We start from the raw sequence: 18,922 nt of genomic DNA, 5'->3' as shown, positions 1-18,922 counted from the left end.
CGTTCCTGTTCAGGACATTTGCAAGGCTGCTACATGGCAATCTATCAACACTTTTGCAAATCATTATAACTTGGATGTGTCTTTTTCTCAACCACATTTTGTGTTTTGTGGCTTTGTGCACTAACATCTGACCTTCCACCCTTGTTTTCTGTTCCTTTGGTGTTCATCTGACTAGGTAAGAAGATGAAGATTACCTGTAATATGGTTTCTTCGTAGTCAACGAACTCCATACACCTATATCCCTCCCTCCTTTTCCCGCCTTTTTGTTTTAAAATTTGACAATGTTATTAAATGGGGGTGGGTTTTTATGGAGGAGGGACAATAGTCTGGCGCCAATAAGGTTTATTTTAAGGATCTCGGGGAAAGAGATCGGTTTGTTCTCCTGACCCAAGCAACATGGACACTGGGAGTTCACTCGGTGTGTGGAGTTCATTGACTACAATGAAACCATATTACAGGTAATCTTAGTCATATACGTTTTAGATTGGCAGGTAGTACAGATTTTCTTATGCAGAATAGTTTACTAGGTGACTTGTAACAGCTAATACACTGGGATCCTGTGCTCTAGGTGGAATTCTACCTGTTTTGATGTAACCCTGATAAACTCAGAGCGCTGGGCTGGAGTTTGTGTGCAAGTTAATGATCCACACTTCTCTTATTCCGTTTCTCTTCCTCAGGCTTCGACCTCGGCTCCCTGCAGATGTCTTTAGATAAAGTGCACGACGTCGTTCTACCAAAGTGGGCTGAATCCAAGGAGGACTTCATCCGAAAGCACAGGAAAGCGCTGGTATGCTGTCCAGTATCTTGCCTGTCTTTTGAAGCTTTACTAGATCAGCTCTTGCCTTCTGTTGAAGCTTTACTAGATCAGACGCACTGTCAAGTATATTCCACAATCGAGCATTGAAGTCTGTCATGTTGTGTAATGTGCCCTTCTGTGCTGCTGTCATAGAAAATGTGCTTTTTCACCCCTCAATATATGGTGTTTACAGAACAGTTCAGTACTATATGTTGTATATTTACAGGTGAAGAGGTTGAATTGTATCTAAGTTTCTTGATTAGGAAGGTCATCTAAACAATTTCTAATTTGATTCTTCCCCTGGTCCCAGTTTTTACTGTAATGGTTATACGTTATAATAATAATTAATAGACTAACATATTCATTATTACTGTAAAGAAATACAGATACAAAATATATAAAATACAACCAAGAAGGCAGCATAGTGTTAAAGGACACGTGTTCTAGCTCAAATGTTTGCAGTATTTCTGAATACTTACTGGATGTGCATGGTGGGGGGGGAAAGAGTAGAATCACTTTAAGATAATGATGCTGGCTTTGTTTCTCCTGCAGGAGTGTGAGCATGTGTCTGCCCACCTGCACGAGTGGATTGACCTGATCTTTGGATACAAGCAGAGGGGACCTGCTGCAGTGGAAGCACTCAATGTCTTCTACTACTGCACCTACGAGGGTGAGGGAGGGAGGGAGGGAGGGAGGAGGGCTTGCTGGGGTGAGGCTCCACCATAGGGATGATAGATTCTTACCTGGTATGATGAATTCCACACACAAAATGAACTCCCTGTCATATCTATCAATATTCACTTTAAGCAGCGCAGGGTCTTTTCATGAAAATGTGGAAGTGTGACATACTGATAAATTGTAGTATATAATACTAATAATAATACTTTACAAAAGAAACAGCACTCTGATGGAGAGCTCTCAGGATGGATTTTAATGTCTTCAGCACTAAAGTTTAAACGATTAGGAAATTAAAGAGAAATGAAGATTACCTACAATATGGTTTCTTTGTAGGATGATGAGCTCCATACACAAAATGAACTCATGGTCTCCATGTTGCTTGGGTCAGGAGAAACAAACCCATCTCTTACCCAGAGATCATTGTGATATAATTATTTTTGGCGCCACAGTCAATGTCCCTCTTCCATAAAAACCAACGTCATTCAGTATCATTGTCCAAATTTTCTCCTGTGTTCGCTTGGGTCCGGACTCAGTATAGTCTTTCGTGTTTTTGCGCTTTTTGTTTGTTTTCTTCTCAAAGTGGTGTTCTTTTTCCTTTTTCCATTTTCCATTTTTTGTCCAAAGCAGACTTGGTGTAGGCGTTTGCATATATATATATATGTATGTATATATATATATATATATATATATATATATATATATATATATATATATATATATATATATATATATATATGTGTGTGTAACACTCTGTGCTACAAGAATTTTGTGATTTTGGGAGTCAGCTGTTTTACACCAACATTGCCATATGGTCACTTTCAGATACCCCAGACAAACCCTTTGTTTTTTTCTCAAACTGAAGTTTTCACTGGTTGCATGTTTTTGCGGATTTCTGGTCATTTGTCCACAAAATACAGCTATTATGAACAATATGCTACTTTTTCGTAATGTATTTTACCTACACCACATTTAGTTCCTCATACAGGAACTGCTACAGTAGCCTCATCGTGGATGGTGGTGAGGAGGTACACATCTTTTTTTGTCTGTGTATTTAACTGCCAGCAGTTCCTCACAGCGCAGATCGCTGGTTTTGCCACGCCTCTGTTTGTTGGCTACCAATTGATGTGGAAACCTATTCCTGTTGGGTCTTATTGTACCACAAGCCATTATGTCAGATGTGTACAAGGCCCTAAACAGAGGGATCCCTTTGTAGAAGTTGTCTGCATATACAGTTGTATGCAAAAGTTTGGGCACCCATGGGAAAAATGTATGTTACAATGAAACTTTCAGTGAACAGAAGTTGACCTGACCTCTACATGGTACAAAGTTAAACATGACATCTTTCTGCAAATTTTAATACAGGAATACTCTATTTGCATTTATTACAGATTCAAAATAATACACAAAAGTGAACATGGCGCGTGTAAAAGTTTGGGCACCCTGTCACTTAGTACTTGGTAACACCTCCTTTGGCAGATATAACTGTTTCCAAACATTTTCTGTAGCCAGCTAAGGGTCTTTCTATTCTTGCCTCTGGAATTTTTTCCCACTCTTCCTTGCAGAACTCTTCCAGCTCAGAAAGATTCTTGGGTCTTCTTGCATGCACTGCATGTTTGAGATCTCCCCACAGATTTTCAGTAATATTCAAGTCTGGGGACTGTGACGGCCATTCCAAAACCTTTCTCCTCTTGTAAATATTTCATAGTTGATTTTGAGGTATGTTTTGGATCATTGTCTTGCTGAAATATCCAACCTCTTTTCAGCTTCAGTGTCCTGACTGACTTTAGGACATTAGCTTCTAGGATTTGTTGAGATTTAGTTGAGTCCATTCTTCCTTCCACCCGCACAATATTTCTGGTTCCACTGGCTGCCACACAACCCCAAAGCATAGTAGAGCCACCCCCATGCTTAACAGTTGGCAAGGTTTTCTTTTCTTGAAATGCTTCACCCTTTTTTCTCCAAACATACCTTCTTTGGTTGTGGCCAAACAGTTCAATTTTCGTTTCATCATTCCAAAGCACATTGTTCCAAAAAGCTTCAGGCTTTCAAGGTTTTCTTTTGCATACTTTAGATGCTGACTTTTGTGATGAGGTCATAGAAAAGGCTCTCCCATGCAGATCCTTGTGGGTGTAAGGTACTCTGTACTGTGGACCTGTGAACAACTACTCCAGTGTCAGCTAAACTGTTCTGAAGGTCCTTTGCAGTGACCTGCAGGTTCTGTTGTGTAGGTCTGACCAGTTTTCTGGCAAGTCTATGTGATATTTTTCTTGGTTTTCCAGATCTTGCCTTGACTTTAACCATTCCATTTAACTTCAATTTCTTGACAATGTTTCGACAGTTGAAATTGCTAGCTGGAAGCGTTGAGAGAGTTTTTTATAGCCTTCTTCTGTTTTGTGAAAGTCAGTTATCTTCATTTTCAAGTCCTCAGACATCTACTTAGAGGAGCCCATGGTTGTTGAAACCAGGTAGAACAACCATCACAGTCTGACGGATTAGAAGGTATGAAGTTACTTCAGAGTAATAGTTCAACACTGGTATTGACTTCACCTGACTTGTTGAAGCCCTAACGAGTAAATCAACCTTTCTGGGTCTTAATAATCATCTTTTTAAGAAGTACTTAAGAATGGTCCAAAAGGGTGCCCAAACTTTTGCATGTAGAGGTCAGGTCAACTTCTGTTCACTGAAAGATTCATTGTAACATACATTTTTTCCAGGGGTGCCCAAACTTTTGCATACAACTGTATGTAGTAACCAAGATTTAGGAGGAGAATAACAAGAGCCCAAATAATTCTCCCACTTGTCTTTAACCACGGTGGGCAGCCAGGTGGCTCAATCTGAGAGTCCTTCCCTGTGTACACTCTGAACTCTCACACAGTTTGTACAGTTTAATCCCATAATGGGCACGCTTCATGGGAATATACTGTTTAAAGAGAATGCTCCCCATGAACAGCGGGAGGGACTCATCCACAGACATATTTTGGCCAGGTGCATATATCTCTTCAAATGTATGCTTCCGATGGTCTAGAAGTGGCCACAATTTGAAGAGCCTGTCAAACTGAGGATGGTTCCTCGGGAGAGCCTTAGCATTGTCACTGTAGTGTAAAAACTTTAACAATCACTAGAACCTGCTCACTGTGGAGGGGACAATTTGGGGCAGCGTGCATTTGGTTGGTGGAGCAATATAAATCTATTCTAGGGTTATTCCCTAATCCCATTAGAAGAGATAAACCCTAGAACTTTTTAATTTCAGTAGCATTTGTGGAGTCCCACTTGCGCACCCTAGAATGTGGCCCCAGGTTGTTCCCATGTTGTGCCAGGTACAAATTGTTTTAGTTTGGGTTACCAAATGTTCCAAAAATTAATCGGTGATAAACAACTGGAAAAAGTGAATTGGGGTAAACAGAGTTGTGTTCCCTGACTTTTCGTTGTTTTGAATCCCTTAGCAACAATTGCTAGAGATAATGTTGAAAATACAGCACCTTACAACCAGGGGCGTCATTTGAGGGTGGCGGTTGGGCCTGACAGGGGCGGCTGCCGCTGCCAAGCTCCCCAGGAGGGCCCCCCAAATGGCAGTTTCTGTGAGAAGTTAAAAGGCTTAAAGGAAAGTGTTCCTGCTTTGGAACCGCGAAAGTGCAGCTACTAGCCTGATGTTAATGTAACGTTGAATGAAACATTCTCTTTTTTTCTTGCTAAAAGCTGCAATGCTACTATGTTTTAAAATTGTTCTGCCTAAAAAAACATCATAGCAACAGCCTCTCCCAAGTTTTTGTGATAAATTGTATTTGTTGAAATTCAAAATTAACTATAACAGCTGTTGTGTTGTGTTACAAAAAGGTAGGTTTTACTGTTTATGATGTGTTCTGGGAACTTGTCATTAAAGTGCTTCGCTTATAAGATCTGTTATGTCACAGCACTGACGCCAGAGGGGAGCCCACACACATACAGAAGCAAAATTGGAAATACGAGTAAATGTATTATTTCTGCGCCAGCTATCCTACTCGAGCAGCCTTTAGGACTAGAAATGTTTTCGTTTTCGCTCAGCTAAACTGTATGTGTGCACTTGTGGTCCATTGCCAGGGCCCAGAAAAACCTGCCGTCGGCCCTGATAACAGCCAGTGCCATTTTAACTAATTAAAAAGTTACTGAGTCAAAGAAAAGCTAAACTCACTCCACCGGTAGTTTTTATACCCTGTTTGAGCTGGTACAACTCTAAAAGGATACTTACTATTACTTATACTTAGATTATCAAGGTAGTCATCAGGTCATAAAAATCATCAAGGTAGTAATCACTCTTGCAGTAACCACTGTAAGCAATGAGCGTCAGTTTTCTCTTTTAAGTTTGGTTAAAACCTGTTTATGAACTTCCATGACCAATGCTGGTCTGAGTGATCTGCTTGCAATGGTAACTGAAAAATCATTGATAAAAAAAAAAAAAATAATAATAATTTGATGTCTGGTTGATATCTTTGCAAAAAAAAGAGCCTAGATGATATCAGCTGCTTCACTAGGTTTATTCAGGCAATGCCAGAGCCATTTGTGAAGTGACCCCACTGCTTAGAACTTTTTCTTGTTTTAATTCATTTTGTGTGGCAAAAGTGAGCCTGTTTGGCAGTGAGCCTACCCTGCCTTGGCCTGTGTATAGCTGACTGTTTGTGGTTCTCTATGCAGGCGCTGTGGACCTGGATGCCATTGCAGACGAGACAGAGAGGAAAGCTCTGGAGGGGATCATCAGCAACTTTGGACAAACTCCCTGCCAGCTGCTGAGGGTGAGCCAGCATGTCCGATAGTGCTGACTTACCCATTTCCATACTTATCACAGCCTGCCCCTTCGCTATTCAATACTTCACCTACCTATCTCCGCTAAAGAGCACAAACAACCTGAATGTTATTAGCTGTCCAGAAGATGATTTGTAAGGGTTAAAAGTTATGAATGTTGAATTATTATGTTAACTGAGCCGGCGAGTCTTGGGCTTGGTAGCGGTCTAATGTTGATAACTTACCTTTTTCCATGGAAGGGTCTTTCAGTGCGGTTCTGTAACCCAGTATCTGCCTGTCTGTCTGCAGGAGCCCCATCCTCCCCGGCTGTCTGCTGAGAACGCCGCGCGGCGACTGGCTCGCTTTGAGAACAGCCCCCCCAACCTCCTGGATCACCTGTCTGAGCTCAAGGCCTTTGTAGAGGTACTTACTCCCAGTGGGGGGGGGGGGGGGGGGGGGGGTATTATGTATACAATTGTATTGAGTCAGACCAATTGAGGTTTTCCATGCCTATATGTAACTATTAAAAGCTATTCAAACATAAGTGTAAAGCACTCGATAGAGCTGCATTTAGCAATATAAAAGAAACTAAAATTCAGTGATAAATGTTTTGACAATGACAAATGTCTTCTATGTATTCCAATTAAAAAACAAATTGTAGTCAAAATGTTTGTCTTTAAATATTAATTACTGTTAGTGTTTAGTACCTGAGTAGAAACTGAGTTGTTACTAGATTGTGAGAGTGAGCTGTGAGCCTTGCTGATAAGTTCTAATGACATGGTGTTTCTCTTTCAGAGTATCAGTGATAACGTTTCCCTGGTCCAGGCTGTCGTTCCCAAAAACCAGGCCCGCTCTTTCATCACCCAGGGCTATCCAGACCTGCTGGTAAAGATGAGACCCCAGTAGATAATAATTCATTTAATTGTGTATGAAGCAATTTCTTTACAAGTTGTAAAAAATCATGTTTCTACTTGACATGGAGGAAATACTTTTTTTTTATATATATATACAATAGGGGTGGTGATAGCTGTCCATTTCTTGGATTATTAACATGATATATTATTTTTATTTTGAAATGTTCCAATTGTTTTGGTAGTTCTGGCTGAACTGCACAGTAACTCCGTTTCCCATAATCCTTTGTTCTCCCCTGTCTCCCAGATCACAGTCAGTGCCAGTGGATTGCTGGGAACTCACAGCTGGCTGCCCTACGATAAAAACATTGCCAACTACTTCAGCTTCAGCAAGGACCCAACTATCTCCAACCCCAAGTATGAGATGCCCATTACAGTACCGAGTTCTCTATACTATACTATACTGTATTGAATGTGCTGGCTCTGATGCCCAGTACAGTACAGAGTTCTCTATACTATACTGTACTGTATTGAATATGTTGGCTGTGATGCCTAGTACAGTACTGAGTTCTCTGTACCAGGGGTTCCCAAACTGGGCCACGACATAGTCCCGAGTGGGCTGCGGGTGCAGTGACATTCTATGTATGTTTTTCTATTAAATGCGAAAAGCAGGCGCCGGCGACCACTGTAACTGTAGAAAAATAGTGTAGCAAAGCAGTTACTGGCTGTTCGTTATTTACTACCTTCATACTTTACTAACACGTGCCAGTTGCATCCTGGCTTAATGTACCTCATCATTACAATCATTAAAAAAAAATAAAATAAATAATTTCAAAAGAGATTTGTCTAAACCTTATTAAACTGTTAGTCTCAGTAGATACAGCCATATTGATCATTTTAGCCCTTTTGATGACACTATATATGTGAGACTGCAATGTGCACTGTTTATATATGTGAGACTTGAAGTGTGTTAATTTGCCTTTGTCCAGTTAACCTACATTTTTCTTAGGCAAACCTAACTAGCAATATGTTATTTATTACCCAATATAAAAGTGCCTTTACACAAATTTAACTGTGTTTCAATACATGTGAGCAGATGTGTTAGGAACAGATTAAAAGCACTGTTGTTATAAGACATTAGTGAGACCAGACCGTCATATAAAATGTATCTTGTAATAATAATAGTAAAATCACTTTAATTTACAGGGTTTTAATGTGAAGAAACCAAATGTGCTTTTAAATCGTTCAAGTCTTTCTCATTGAATCCAGAATGAAGAACCCTAAAATGAGAGCGCATCATTCGTCTTTATTAGTGTTTATACAGTTGCGAATAGTGAATGTAATAGTGTGCCCTGCGTTTATTTTTTTTTAAATGATAGATTACATCGCATATTAAAATGTTGCCCCCTTGTTTGCATGTAGTTTCTTTGTTCTGCATGCACCAAAACACTTCAATTAAACCAACGCCACTACTACTAAATGACTAGCAGGGATCAGTTGAATTCTTAAAGGGGAAGAAAATGTTGGGATAAAAACAGCAACCCTAAATGTAATAATAATAATATTCAAGTTATATTAACTAACCCCTAAAAAGGAAATATTTAATATATTAGAAAGCTACTAGTTAACGGTCAATAAAAACAGTGACTCGTTAATGTAGCATGATTAAGAGCAACTCCCTTATAAACGTCTTATTGTCAAATAAATAAATACAGAGCTTTTTATTCATTCTGATATTTTTCAGTTTCCATTGTATTTAAAAATCAGTAATTTAAGAGAGTGCATCTTTAAACCATGAAAGGAAATAGCTCAGTAAAGTTGTCTTTCTTTAGGGTGGCTAATTGCTGATCCGGGAGACACAGCCAAAGGCTTTTGGAAATACTGCAGAGTCTAAATAAGACGAAACACATTAACAATGCTACTGCACATTATGCCTTGAATGAAATAAGCTGCACCCGTGTTGGAGGTTAATGAGAAAAAGAGAAGGGCAGAATTGAAACAAACGTTTCTAGTGGCAAATCACACCGCCATTTCCACTGTGGATTGCTTGTGTGAGATCTTCAAAGACATTGTAAATGACACAGACTGCACAGATCTCAAACACATCCAGCTGCACAGAACTTCGTGCCAGCAGTGATAAATGGTCCTGGAGCCATGCTTTTTTATTTAAATTTTGAAAGTTTTTTTCAGGAAGAAGCAAGCAGGTTTTTGTAAAAGTAGTTGGCAGTCCTGGTCAGCTGTTCTTCATTACAAATGCTGGTTGCAGATACGCATGGTTGAAAGGTCGCTGCTGTCTACAGGGCATTTGCGTCCCTAACGAGCAATATTTATTGACAACACTCCGTAATACAGGAACAAGTGATCACTGCACTTTATCTGGTAATAACCATTAGTTATTATAAACGTTAGTCACACGCTGTTTGCACATTCATTCCCATTCGTGTCAGTACTCTCCAGAATGGAGATTTTTCTTTTTTTTTCAGTTCACTATTATTATTTAACTTCAGATAATGACTCCTCCTGTAACTTCGATCTGTCCTTTGTTTAAATGCTTGCTGTTCAGGCTGGTCCACTTCTGTTATTGAAAATGATTTGAATGGATTTATGCGTGCCCACACAAAGTGGGGTGTAGCCCCCTCAAACCTACCATGCCACCGCTACTGAGTGACGTGCTTTCATTACTTAACTTGCTTGCTTGTTGCGCAGTCATTTTTAGACAACAAAGACGGTGCGAGTGGGTGTCAATTATAGACAAAAAGAAAGAAAATTAGATGCCCATTTTAAACCATTTTAATTTAATAGTTTTTATACAATTAAGATTATAAATATATTTCCTTTGTATTTGTGTTATTAACTGGCAAATCAAAAATCGTATCATTGTAAATGGTTACATTATGATTAATGATTATATGTACATCATGAGCGCCCTGTGGCACCCCAAGATTTGGACATTGCCTTATCTGGCCCTCCAGTGAATGTAATTGCATAGCCCTGCTTGGCTCTGGTCCCCAGTACAGTACTATACTATTTCTGATCGCCACTACTGAGTTCTCGCTACTATACTGTATGAAGTTGTGTACCCCTCCTCTCTGTCTCTGCAGGACCCAGCGTTTCCTGTTGGGACCCCTGTCCCCCGGTGTGGAGCTCACCTCAAAGATCCTGGTGGTCTCGCACGACGGGAAGCTTCTATTCAGTGGGGGGCACTGGGACAACAGCCTACGGGTGACTGCACTGGGCAAGGGGAAAGTGGTTGGACAGCTCAGCAGGCACATCGGTATGTCAGCCCAGTGGCAGGGGCATTGGAGGAGCTCAGGAGAAGAGGCGCCTCCTGTTTGCGGTGCACCTGACTCCTGTGGTGCTTTCTGGTGTATTAGGCACTTAATGTAAACTTCGCCTTGAGGTTTCGGTGATGCATCACTAGCCATGAGAAGATGTTCAGATGGTTTCTTAAAATACATCTGAGATTGACTTGGGTGTCATGGGAAAACTGACAATTTGGATGATCAGATCCAACCTCTTAGTAGATTTTAAAGCCTGTTTTGTGCACCTCCTTGTAAAAATTAGAAAGTTGGCATACTTTTTTGGGAGAACACAAATGTCCATTATACCTTTAAAGGGTTAAAAAAGCAAGAGCCTGTTACTGTCGACTCTAGTTTGATTCTCAGTTGTCATGATGGAATACTGTAAGAAACTGAGCTAATCCAAAATCCACCACAGTCTCCAGCTGTGAAGTCACACTGACAACCATTTCTGTTTTGTGTTAGTGTTGCATTTCACTCATTAATACTTAATAGTTTTATTAATCATTTTTAAAAGAACAGAAGAAGATAATGCTTGTATAAGTTTATAAATGATAGGAGGCCATTCAGCCCATCATGCCCTTCCTGTTCCTAGCATCTGATTTAATCGAAAAACTTCCCAGTGATTCAGCATCACACCATGGCTAGGTAATCCATTCTGTAAACTCGTCACTTTCTGTGTAAAGTTGATACAGTTGAAAGTCTAATTATAGCTGATAACACGATTCTCATTAAGTTAGGAGACCTTGCTGCTGCCTGGTTTAATGGTGTTCTCTTCTCTTGTAAGACATTGTGACGTGCCTGGCGCTGGACCTCTGTGGAATCTACCTCATCTCTGGCTCACGGGACACCACCTGCATGGTGTGGCAGGTCCAACAGCAGGTACACATGCTGGAGGGTTAGGGACGCATGCACATGTTTTTTAATTGAGTTTTGTATGTAATCAGTCCTAATAATTAATGCTGCAAATGTACATTTCATGCTAGACTGTCATACACATTTTCAAAGAAAATCTTACTTGGAAAAAGTAAGTTTGATTTAGTTTTTTTTTGTTTATTTTTACTTCTTTATTTGTTTAAACTTTTACACTGATTTTAACATGCAGTATTTAATTGGTTTACAGTAGATCAAGAAGAAAGGATGAACTTTTTGAAAAAAACTTGAATGTTAATGCAATTTCCCCATAAAGCCAGACATTTTGAGTTAAATGCTAAGTAAAATACTATGTTGCTTCGGATTTCTACTTTGTTTAAGCAGTGCAGTGACAGCCAGTTCTCTTCTCCTCATCTCTGCAGGGTGGGTTTTCCTGTGGTCTGGCTCCAAAGCCGATTCAGGTCCTCTATGGACACAACGATGAGGTCACCTGTGTAGCCATCAGCACCGAGCTGGACATGGCGGTCTCGGGGTCAAAGGTGAGGGGTCAGGTCCTTCTAAAGAGTTTAACCCTTTGCGGTCCATTTGTTCAGTGCCTGTCAGGCGTGTCTGGTCCAATTTATTTTCACACAAGCTGTCTGGCTCGGAAAGGTGAAAAAACGACTAGAGACCTGCGCTTGAAGTCTTTTTGATGTTGCCGGACATGATCTTGCCCGACATAGGACCACAAAGGTTGAACATGAACCGGTATCTAACTAGCATGGGATCAGGATAGAAGATAAATATGTTATTCCTGGTAACCTCTCTCTTCATTTTGCCATTGCTGATGCACTGTCTGGTGCAGCCTACCAACATGACTGTCCTTGCTACTGTGGAACCTGATAGATCTTTGCTTTCATTCATTTCTGGCAGTTTGCAATTGTAAGGCACATTTGTCTTGTAGGTTTTGTCACACTCTGTCCTACTCGGTTGTTTTGTAAACTCAGTGACAGCCTCCTCTGTTTTAATGTCTAACTCTCCTCCATCCCTTTCCCCCTCTGTCTCCATCTCTCCCTCTCTCAGGACGGCACATTGATCGTGCACAGTGTGCGGAGGGGGCAGTTCTTGCGCACCTTGCAGCCAGCCTGTGAGCGCTCTCTCCCGGTCACTATCTCCGACCTGGTCGTGGGGCTGGAGGGACATATCGTCACACAGACCATCCTGCAGGGGAGGAGCACGGTCAAGGTAAAGGGAGGGAGGTGTGCTAAACCTTGTATGAGAAACTTATTGTTGTAATTTTATTTATTTATTTATTTATTTATTTATTATTATTATTATAATGTAGCTACTAGATAAATACATTTAGTTACATCACTTGTAAGCCTGAGTGTGTTCAATGTGAATGTAGAACAAAACATTGTCTTCAGTTTAAAGTAGTAGAAATATTGTGACTGTGTCTGTGTGGGCATGCATCTGTTGGTGTCTGGTACTGTGTGCTGCCTGTCTTACCACGTCTCCACCCCCCCACCCCTCTCTCTCTCTCTCTCTCGCTCTCGCTCTGTCTCTCTCTCTCTAGGACAAGTTTTCTCTGCACTTGTACTCTATTAATGGGAAGCTGCTTGCGTCGGTGGTTCTGGAGGAGCAGGTGTCGGCGATGTGCTTGACTCAGGAGCACGTCATCCTGGGTACAGTGCAGGGCTCCCTGTACATCCGAGACCTTTACAGGTAGGAGCAGCAGCAATACAGCTGCCTCTCAGAAAAACCGTTTAGACAAACGTTGCAACCAGAACATATTAAAGATGTTTCAATTTAATTGTATAAATTGTTACAGAGTTTATTTTTAGTACTGTTATATACACTGCCTGGCTACATTATAAGGACCTATACCTAAGGCTGTATTTTTTGTTTTACTGCTATCACATTTCAATATTTCCATGAAATTCACAGATTTACCATGTGTTATATAGTTCCAAGGGAAAATTCAGCAAACATTTGCCTTACTGACACACTACCTGTTAGACTACAGTTAGGAACTTGGCAGCCATTTTAGTTTGCTTGCAGTAAATAATTGAACACATTGCATAGAGCAGCATAATTTCTTTAAAATGTCTTGTCAAATGTCAACAAAAAAGACACCAGCTGCATCAAAGATCAGAAGTATTTCTGCTAAAGATCGTTCTGTACAGGACAAGAAGGGGACATTTCATGTGTCTGTTATTTCTTTAGTTATTTTGTTTTTGTCTTCTTTGATAATTCACTGATGGTGAAAATAGTGTCTTTAAAAAGTGGACATAAAAACGAACTATTCTGCAGTTTAACAATTACTGTTGTTCAGGTAAGCAAATATTTAGGAACATTTGTCCTCAATTTTAAATGAGACAAAACCATTTTTTGCATTAGTAAATATTATGTTTAATCGTGAAATAACTATTTTTAGACCGTGAAATACAGTCAACTAAGTTTTTTTTTTTTTTTTTTTTTTTTTTTTTTTACTGTGAAATAAAATACCTCCGAGCCTATACCTAATATCAACTTCATTCCCTGATCAAAGCTTTGACACAATGTGACATAGTCTCAAGGGATGTTAATTCAGTCATTAATATTCAGGAATTGGCAAGTCTCTCTAAACATATGATGGTGAACCCTTTTCATTGCTGCTGCACTCTGGTGAATGATACTGTGGAGTAACCTACCCACAACTGTTCTTGCTGCTGTGGTACCAACTCAAGGTGCACCAACTGTTATCCCTGCTGTTAGATCTTATTACCAACAGCTTTATAGTGCTTTAGACATTCACATAACATCACGTGATCAGTCTAATTTGCATCACTAATTCAGTGCTAAATTCAGTGTCCTGATAAAGTGTCCAAGCAGTGTGCATGTGTGGGTGTTCTGAGTGAGTGGTCAGCGCTCTGGCTGTGCTGAGCTGTAACCTTGCTTTGTGTTTGTGTTCCAGTCTGAAGGTGATGATGAGCCCTTTGGCGCTGAAGGTCCCAGTCCACAGTGTATCCATCACCAAGGAGAACAGCCACATCCTGGTGGGACTGGGAGATGGCAAGCTCATTGTGGTGGGGGCCGGGCAGCCCTCCGAGGTACGAGAGAGAGAGGGCAGATAAGAGGCCACACACTGGTGCGACTGGGAGTGCAGTGGGAGTAAATGACCTAGACATGCTTGATCCTTTAAGAGATCTAACCAAAGCTGTCCAATTGTTTTACATTCCATTAGTTTACATTATAAACTGTTGTATCAAGCTGAAGAGACCTTTTTTTTTACTTGTTATTTTTCAGGATATTTAGCTCAAATACAGGCATAGCACCAAACTCCTCCCTTTGTTGAACACATAGGTCAAGTGGTCCCACTGCAGTTTAGACTGTCGATTTAAATCTGATACAATCTATTAAAGTACCAGGAAGCAACAGCTAATTTGACTGTGTTGTAATTTAACAAAGAAAATGATCTTCCACGAACCAGGATATTGTGTTTACAGACAGCACAGCAGTTTTATGTTGCTACTTTTTTAAGCCTTTAGTTATGATTGTTGTTATTTAAGTTCCTAACTAGGTGTGTAACAGATGAATAGTGATACTTTCTTTACATGCTATATTGTATCATAACAGAGGTATATATTGTTTTTATTCTGATATAAGACCAAAAGCATAACGCTGTTGTTCACCAAATGGTTGAATGAAGAATAAGTGCATGTTTACAGTTGGAATGAATACTTTGATTTTTGTCAACAAAATGGTCCATCTTTAAATGATAATTCTTATTATCCTTCAAACAAGTAGCCTATCAGGACCATCACATTTATTGTGATACATATCTTATTGCAAAATGCATGTATCATATTATACTGTTTCCATGTGTTCAGGTGAAGACGGGCCAGTTCACTCGGAAAATGTGGGGCTCGAAGCGCCGCATCTCTCAGATCTCTTCAGGTGAGACGGAGTACAACCCCACAGAGACAGCTAATAAATAGCTGCAACCACAATGCACCAGACAGAAGGCTGGAGAAGAATCTGAGAACTTCCAGCATGACGGGGGCTGAGAAACCCAGGACTAAAACAAAGCACTTTTCAGACTAAAAGGGAATGGAAGCTCCCGCTCAAAGACTCCGCCGCTACAGCCAGACAAGAGAACAAGCCTGGGTCGGGGAGAGACCCTGTAATTCCCAGACTCCCGCTCTCTCACCTGCTGCTTACCACTTTCCACTTACAACTGGTTTTATATTCTTCAAAAAAAATCACATTCCCATTGCATTGAAAATTCAGTTTTTATCACAAAGAAAAGACCTTTTGTATTTTTGTTTACATATACACATGTGTATATATATTTTTTTTTCTTTTCACACTGCACTGTATATGCGACGTGACCACACAGGGCATATCTACTCAATATATACTGTTGCCCCTAAAAGCATTGAGTCTGTATTCAGAGACTTTCAAACACAGATATATCAAGGGAACATGGAGGGGGTAAAAACTAAACAGCTCTGTATTCAGGGAGGAAACCGGATCACATAGGGTCAAATCCATGCACCACACAACCTCCATAGTTAGCACTATACTGTATTTATACATGTCTCTGTCTGTCTGTAGAAATTATTGCATTCAATACCAGGCACACATATGAGTTAAAAAACATACTGTATATATTGAATAATTTTATTTCTAAGTGTGAAAGATGCTGAACACTAGGAGAATGGTAAGGAATAGCCAAACCTCTATTTTACCATACACTGGGCACCAGTGAGTTGCTTGAGCCCACACCTCTAATCCAGGGATGAGAGTTTTGCATGTAGAGTGTATGGGTACTCAAGGGAACTGAATTTGGAGCTGAAGAAGCAGGAAACCTGGGGTTAGATAGTAATGGTGTTATTTAAGAAATCAAGCTCACGGTTTGGATTCCGAGTGCTATTGGAACATGAAGTCAAGAAAACTGACCAGCATGACCAGTTGCCCTGCACTTCAGAAGAACGGGTGGAGGGTGCTGGGAGACCTGGGGTGTGAGCAGTGGGGAAGCCTGGTGGGTTTAGGAGGAACCTCTACATGGAAGGTGTGGACAGTCCTGCTGTTTCTTTATTTTATTTTTAATTTTTTTGTCTCTGTTCAGGGTCTGAACCCTCCTTGCATTCCCCTTTCTTTTTGAATTTAAACAGACATGAGTCTGCATCACGGCTGGTTTTGATATGCTGTGAAGAGTGAATGACAAAGCTACAAACTAAAGGTTCAGTCTGTATAAATGCAGAATCTGTATTTCTTTGAAACTTGAAGTGGCCTAAATTAATCCATGGTGGATTATCACGACCGAACAATTAACCCCAGCCCCTTTTACCCATTGCTGTTTAATTTAATCGCTGTCTTCTACTGTTTCATATTGAATAATGTGCCTTCCACAGACAGGGAATGCTTATTCCACAGCGCCCCCTGTGGCTGGTGGTGTTTCCAACATGGGGTCAGGTATTTGAAACTACTGATTATACAATCTTGCCAAAATACTACTAATTTTAAGATTATTTTGCTAGTAGCATGTTAACTAAGCAAGGCACTGCTATTGTCAGTAAGGTGAACTTACTCTCCCGTTGCTGTCTGTTTGTCTTGTAGTACTGGTTCTCCAGAGAGAGCTTCAGGGTGCGGGCTGAGGAAACGGCCACAAATGCTGAATGATGTGGTCTGTTTGTCTTTGTGTTGGTGTGTTTTACCTTCCTCACTTTGTTGCTCAAACTGCAAATGGCAAGCCATATGAAACAGAGTATTAAGGCACTGAATTGACTTTCACACCACAGTATTGAAACAGAAGGGGAGCTGCTTGTGGTTGTGTATGTATCTCTGTATTTCTAAACTACTATTAGAGTTATAAAATATAATATACTGCCACTGAAGAAATTGTTTTTTCATGGGACATGCTGCTGACCACAGCATCATGTTCTGTGTTTAACCCACCTGACCACCGGGTGTCACTGTTGCTCCATGTAAGAATGATTTCTTTTGTTGCAGTGCAAAATTAAGTCCAAAAATACAAAGTGCAAATATATATTTTTTCCCTCTAAGGGAAAATTGCATCCAAATTGACCCCTCCATAGTGAAAGTACTACATGGGCGATGCCTCTATGGAGAGGAAGCATTGCTTCCTGTTCAACCACTTTGTTTCTAGTGCAATCGGGGGGTGTTTGTGCAATAATAATAATAATAATAATAATAAATCAGTATGTTAAAGGGTAATTTTACATATCTTACTGTAAAAACTGTACTTTGTAAGGACTTACTTCACAGATGGGATTCTGATGTATATCTGAATGTGTTCTGTCTGTTTCTGTTTGTTTAAAATATATATAATACCTTGATGTTTTTTTAAATCCTTTTTCTCACAATGTACTTGAGCACTGCAAGTTTTAACGCAGTAGACACTGGGTAAATGTGGAGCTGTTTTTTAATGTATATTGTTAATGCATTCCTCTGTGATATTTGGTTTACATTTGGTCTCTTTGGTGTGAGGTCCTTTTCCTGGTTAAATAATTTGCTAAACTCTCCTGTCAGGAAGGAAAGCTATGATGACACCACTCTCTGTGTGTCTCCAGGATGCTAATGCTGTCTGTATGCATTTGTAAAAAAAAAAACTAAAAACCCTGCTGAGCACAATCATTTAAAGGATGCCTTAAACAGAGATGAGCCGGCCTTACTTTGAATGTTATCGCTGCCTTTGTTTAATTACTGTTGTGATGTTTGTTTGTGATCATTCCTTTTGAACAAAAACGGGGGGGGGGGGGGGGGGGGGGGGATTTTGTCATAAATTGTGTGAGTTTCTTTATTGTTGCGATATAAAATAAATACATTTGAAAACAGTGAGCTAGTGATGTTTTCGTTCTTTTCGTTCAAATGTCGGATTACCGGTGTCTACTGAACATTAACAATTCCAGCGCTACATTATTTTACCCCTTTCAATATTGACGCATTGTTTTAATCTCTGGGCATATCAATGATAGATTTCTTTTTCACATCAATAATAGATTTATTTTTCACATATCAATGATAGCTTTATTTGCACATATCAATGATAATTTCTATTCACATATCAATGATAGATTTATTTGCACATATCAGTTAATTTTTCTGTTTACAAACTTGTTGATGGGATATGCTAAATCCCTTAAATTATGCCCCCAGAATGCTTTGTCTGTTCTCAAACTTCCAGTTCTGGTTTATTCCTTTTTTCAGATAACATAAATGACTTTGACAAAAGGTATTTTAATTAAGAGAGGTCTTGACATAAATACTGTAAAACAAAGGTTGTGTAATCAAAAAATGGGGGAGTGGGGGCAACAAAGGGTTTTCTCTTAGAAAAAGTGTTTCCAATATAATCTAGCCTATATACATACTCAAACCTGTTGCATGTTTGTTTAATTCCTAAACACTTGATTTACAGTGGGCATCGTTTCTAATATTCACATGCTTTGGATTCAAAATGAGCTCAACAGATTTAAAATTTTACCATTGGCTGCAATCTGCGATTCCAGTGTTTTCGTCCCTCACTTCTCTTTCACTGTCTCAAGATTCTGTATTGTCTGAAGCAGCACGTAATGTCATACATAGATTTAAAAAACATGTTGGTGAACACATGGACATACGAACAATGTACCAATGAGAGGCCATTCAGCTGATCTGTGCTCATCCGGTTCCTATTAGATTAATCC

At 39.9% G+C, this 18,922-nt stretch overlaps 1 protein-coding gene across 2 annotated transcripts in view; it reads left to right on the top strand.

Moving 5' to 3' along the window:
• The window catches only part of LOC121314676 (neurobeachin-like protein 2), a 125,391-nt gene extending 109,865 nt beyond the window's left edge, over positions 1-15,526 (top strand). For both annotated transcript variants that reach the window (XM_041248172.1, XM_041248170.1), the window contains 13 exons: positions 678-787; positions 1,349-1,466; positions 6,143-6,240; positions 6,539-6,652; positions 7,025-7,114; positions 7,388-7,497; positions 10,182-10,354; positions 11,167-11,261; positions 11,675-11,791; positions 12,315-12,476; positions 12,808-12,956; positions 14,188-14,323; positions 15,104-15,526. In XM_041248172.1, coding sequence (XP_041104106.1) covers positions 678-787; positions 1,349-1,466; positions 6,143-6,240; positions 6,539-6,652; positions 7,025-7,114; positions 7,388-7,497; positions 10,182-10,354; positions 11,167-11,261; positions 11,675-11,791; positions 12,315-12,476; positions 12,808-12,956; positions 14,188-14,323; positions 15,104-15,211 — 1,580 coding nt within the window. In that variant the 3' untranslated portion in view covers positions 15,212-15,526. The remainder of the gene's footprint in view (positions 1-677; positions 788-1,348; positions 1,467-6,142; positions 6,241-6,538; positions 6,653-7,024; positions 7,115-7,387; positions 7,498-10,181; positions 10,355-11,166; positions 11,262-11,674; positions 11,792-12,314; positions 12,477-12,807; positions 12,957-14,187; positions 14,324-15,103) is intronic.
• Positions 15,527-18,922: the final 3,396 nt, after the last annotated feature.

The sequence above is a fragment of the Polyodon spathula genome, chromosome 4 (assembly GCF_017654505.1).
Source record: "Polyodon spathula isolate WHYD16114869_AA chromosome 4, ASM1765450v1, whole genome shotgun sequence".
In the NCBI taxonomy this organism is placed as follows: Eukaryota; Metazoa; Chordata; class Actinopteri; order Acipenseriformes; family Polyodontidae; genus Polyodon; species Polyodon spathula.
The sequence above is the reverse complement of the archived record's forward strand: the minus strand, read 5'-3'. Positions and strand labels throughout refer to the sequence as shown.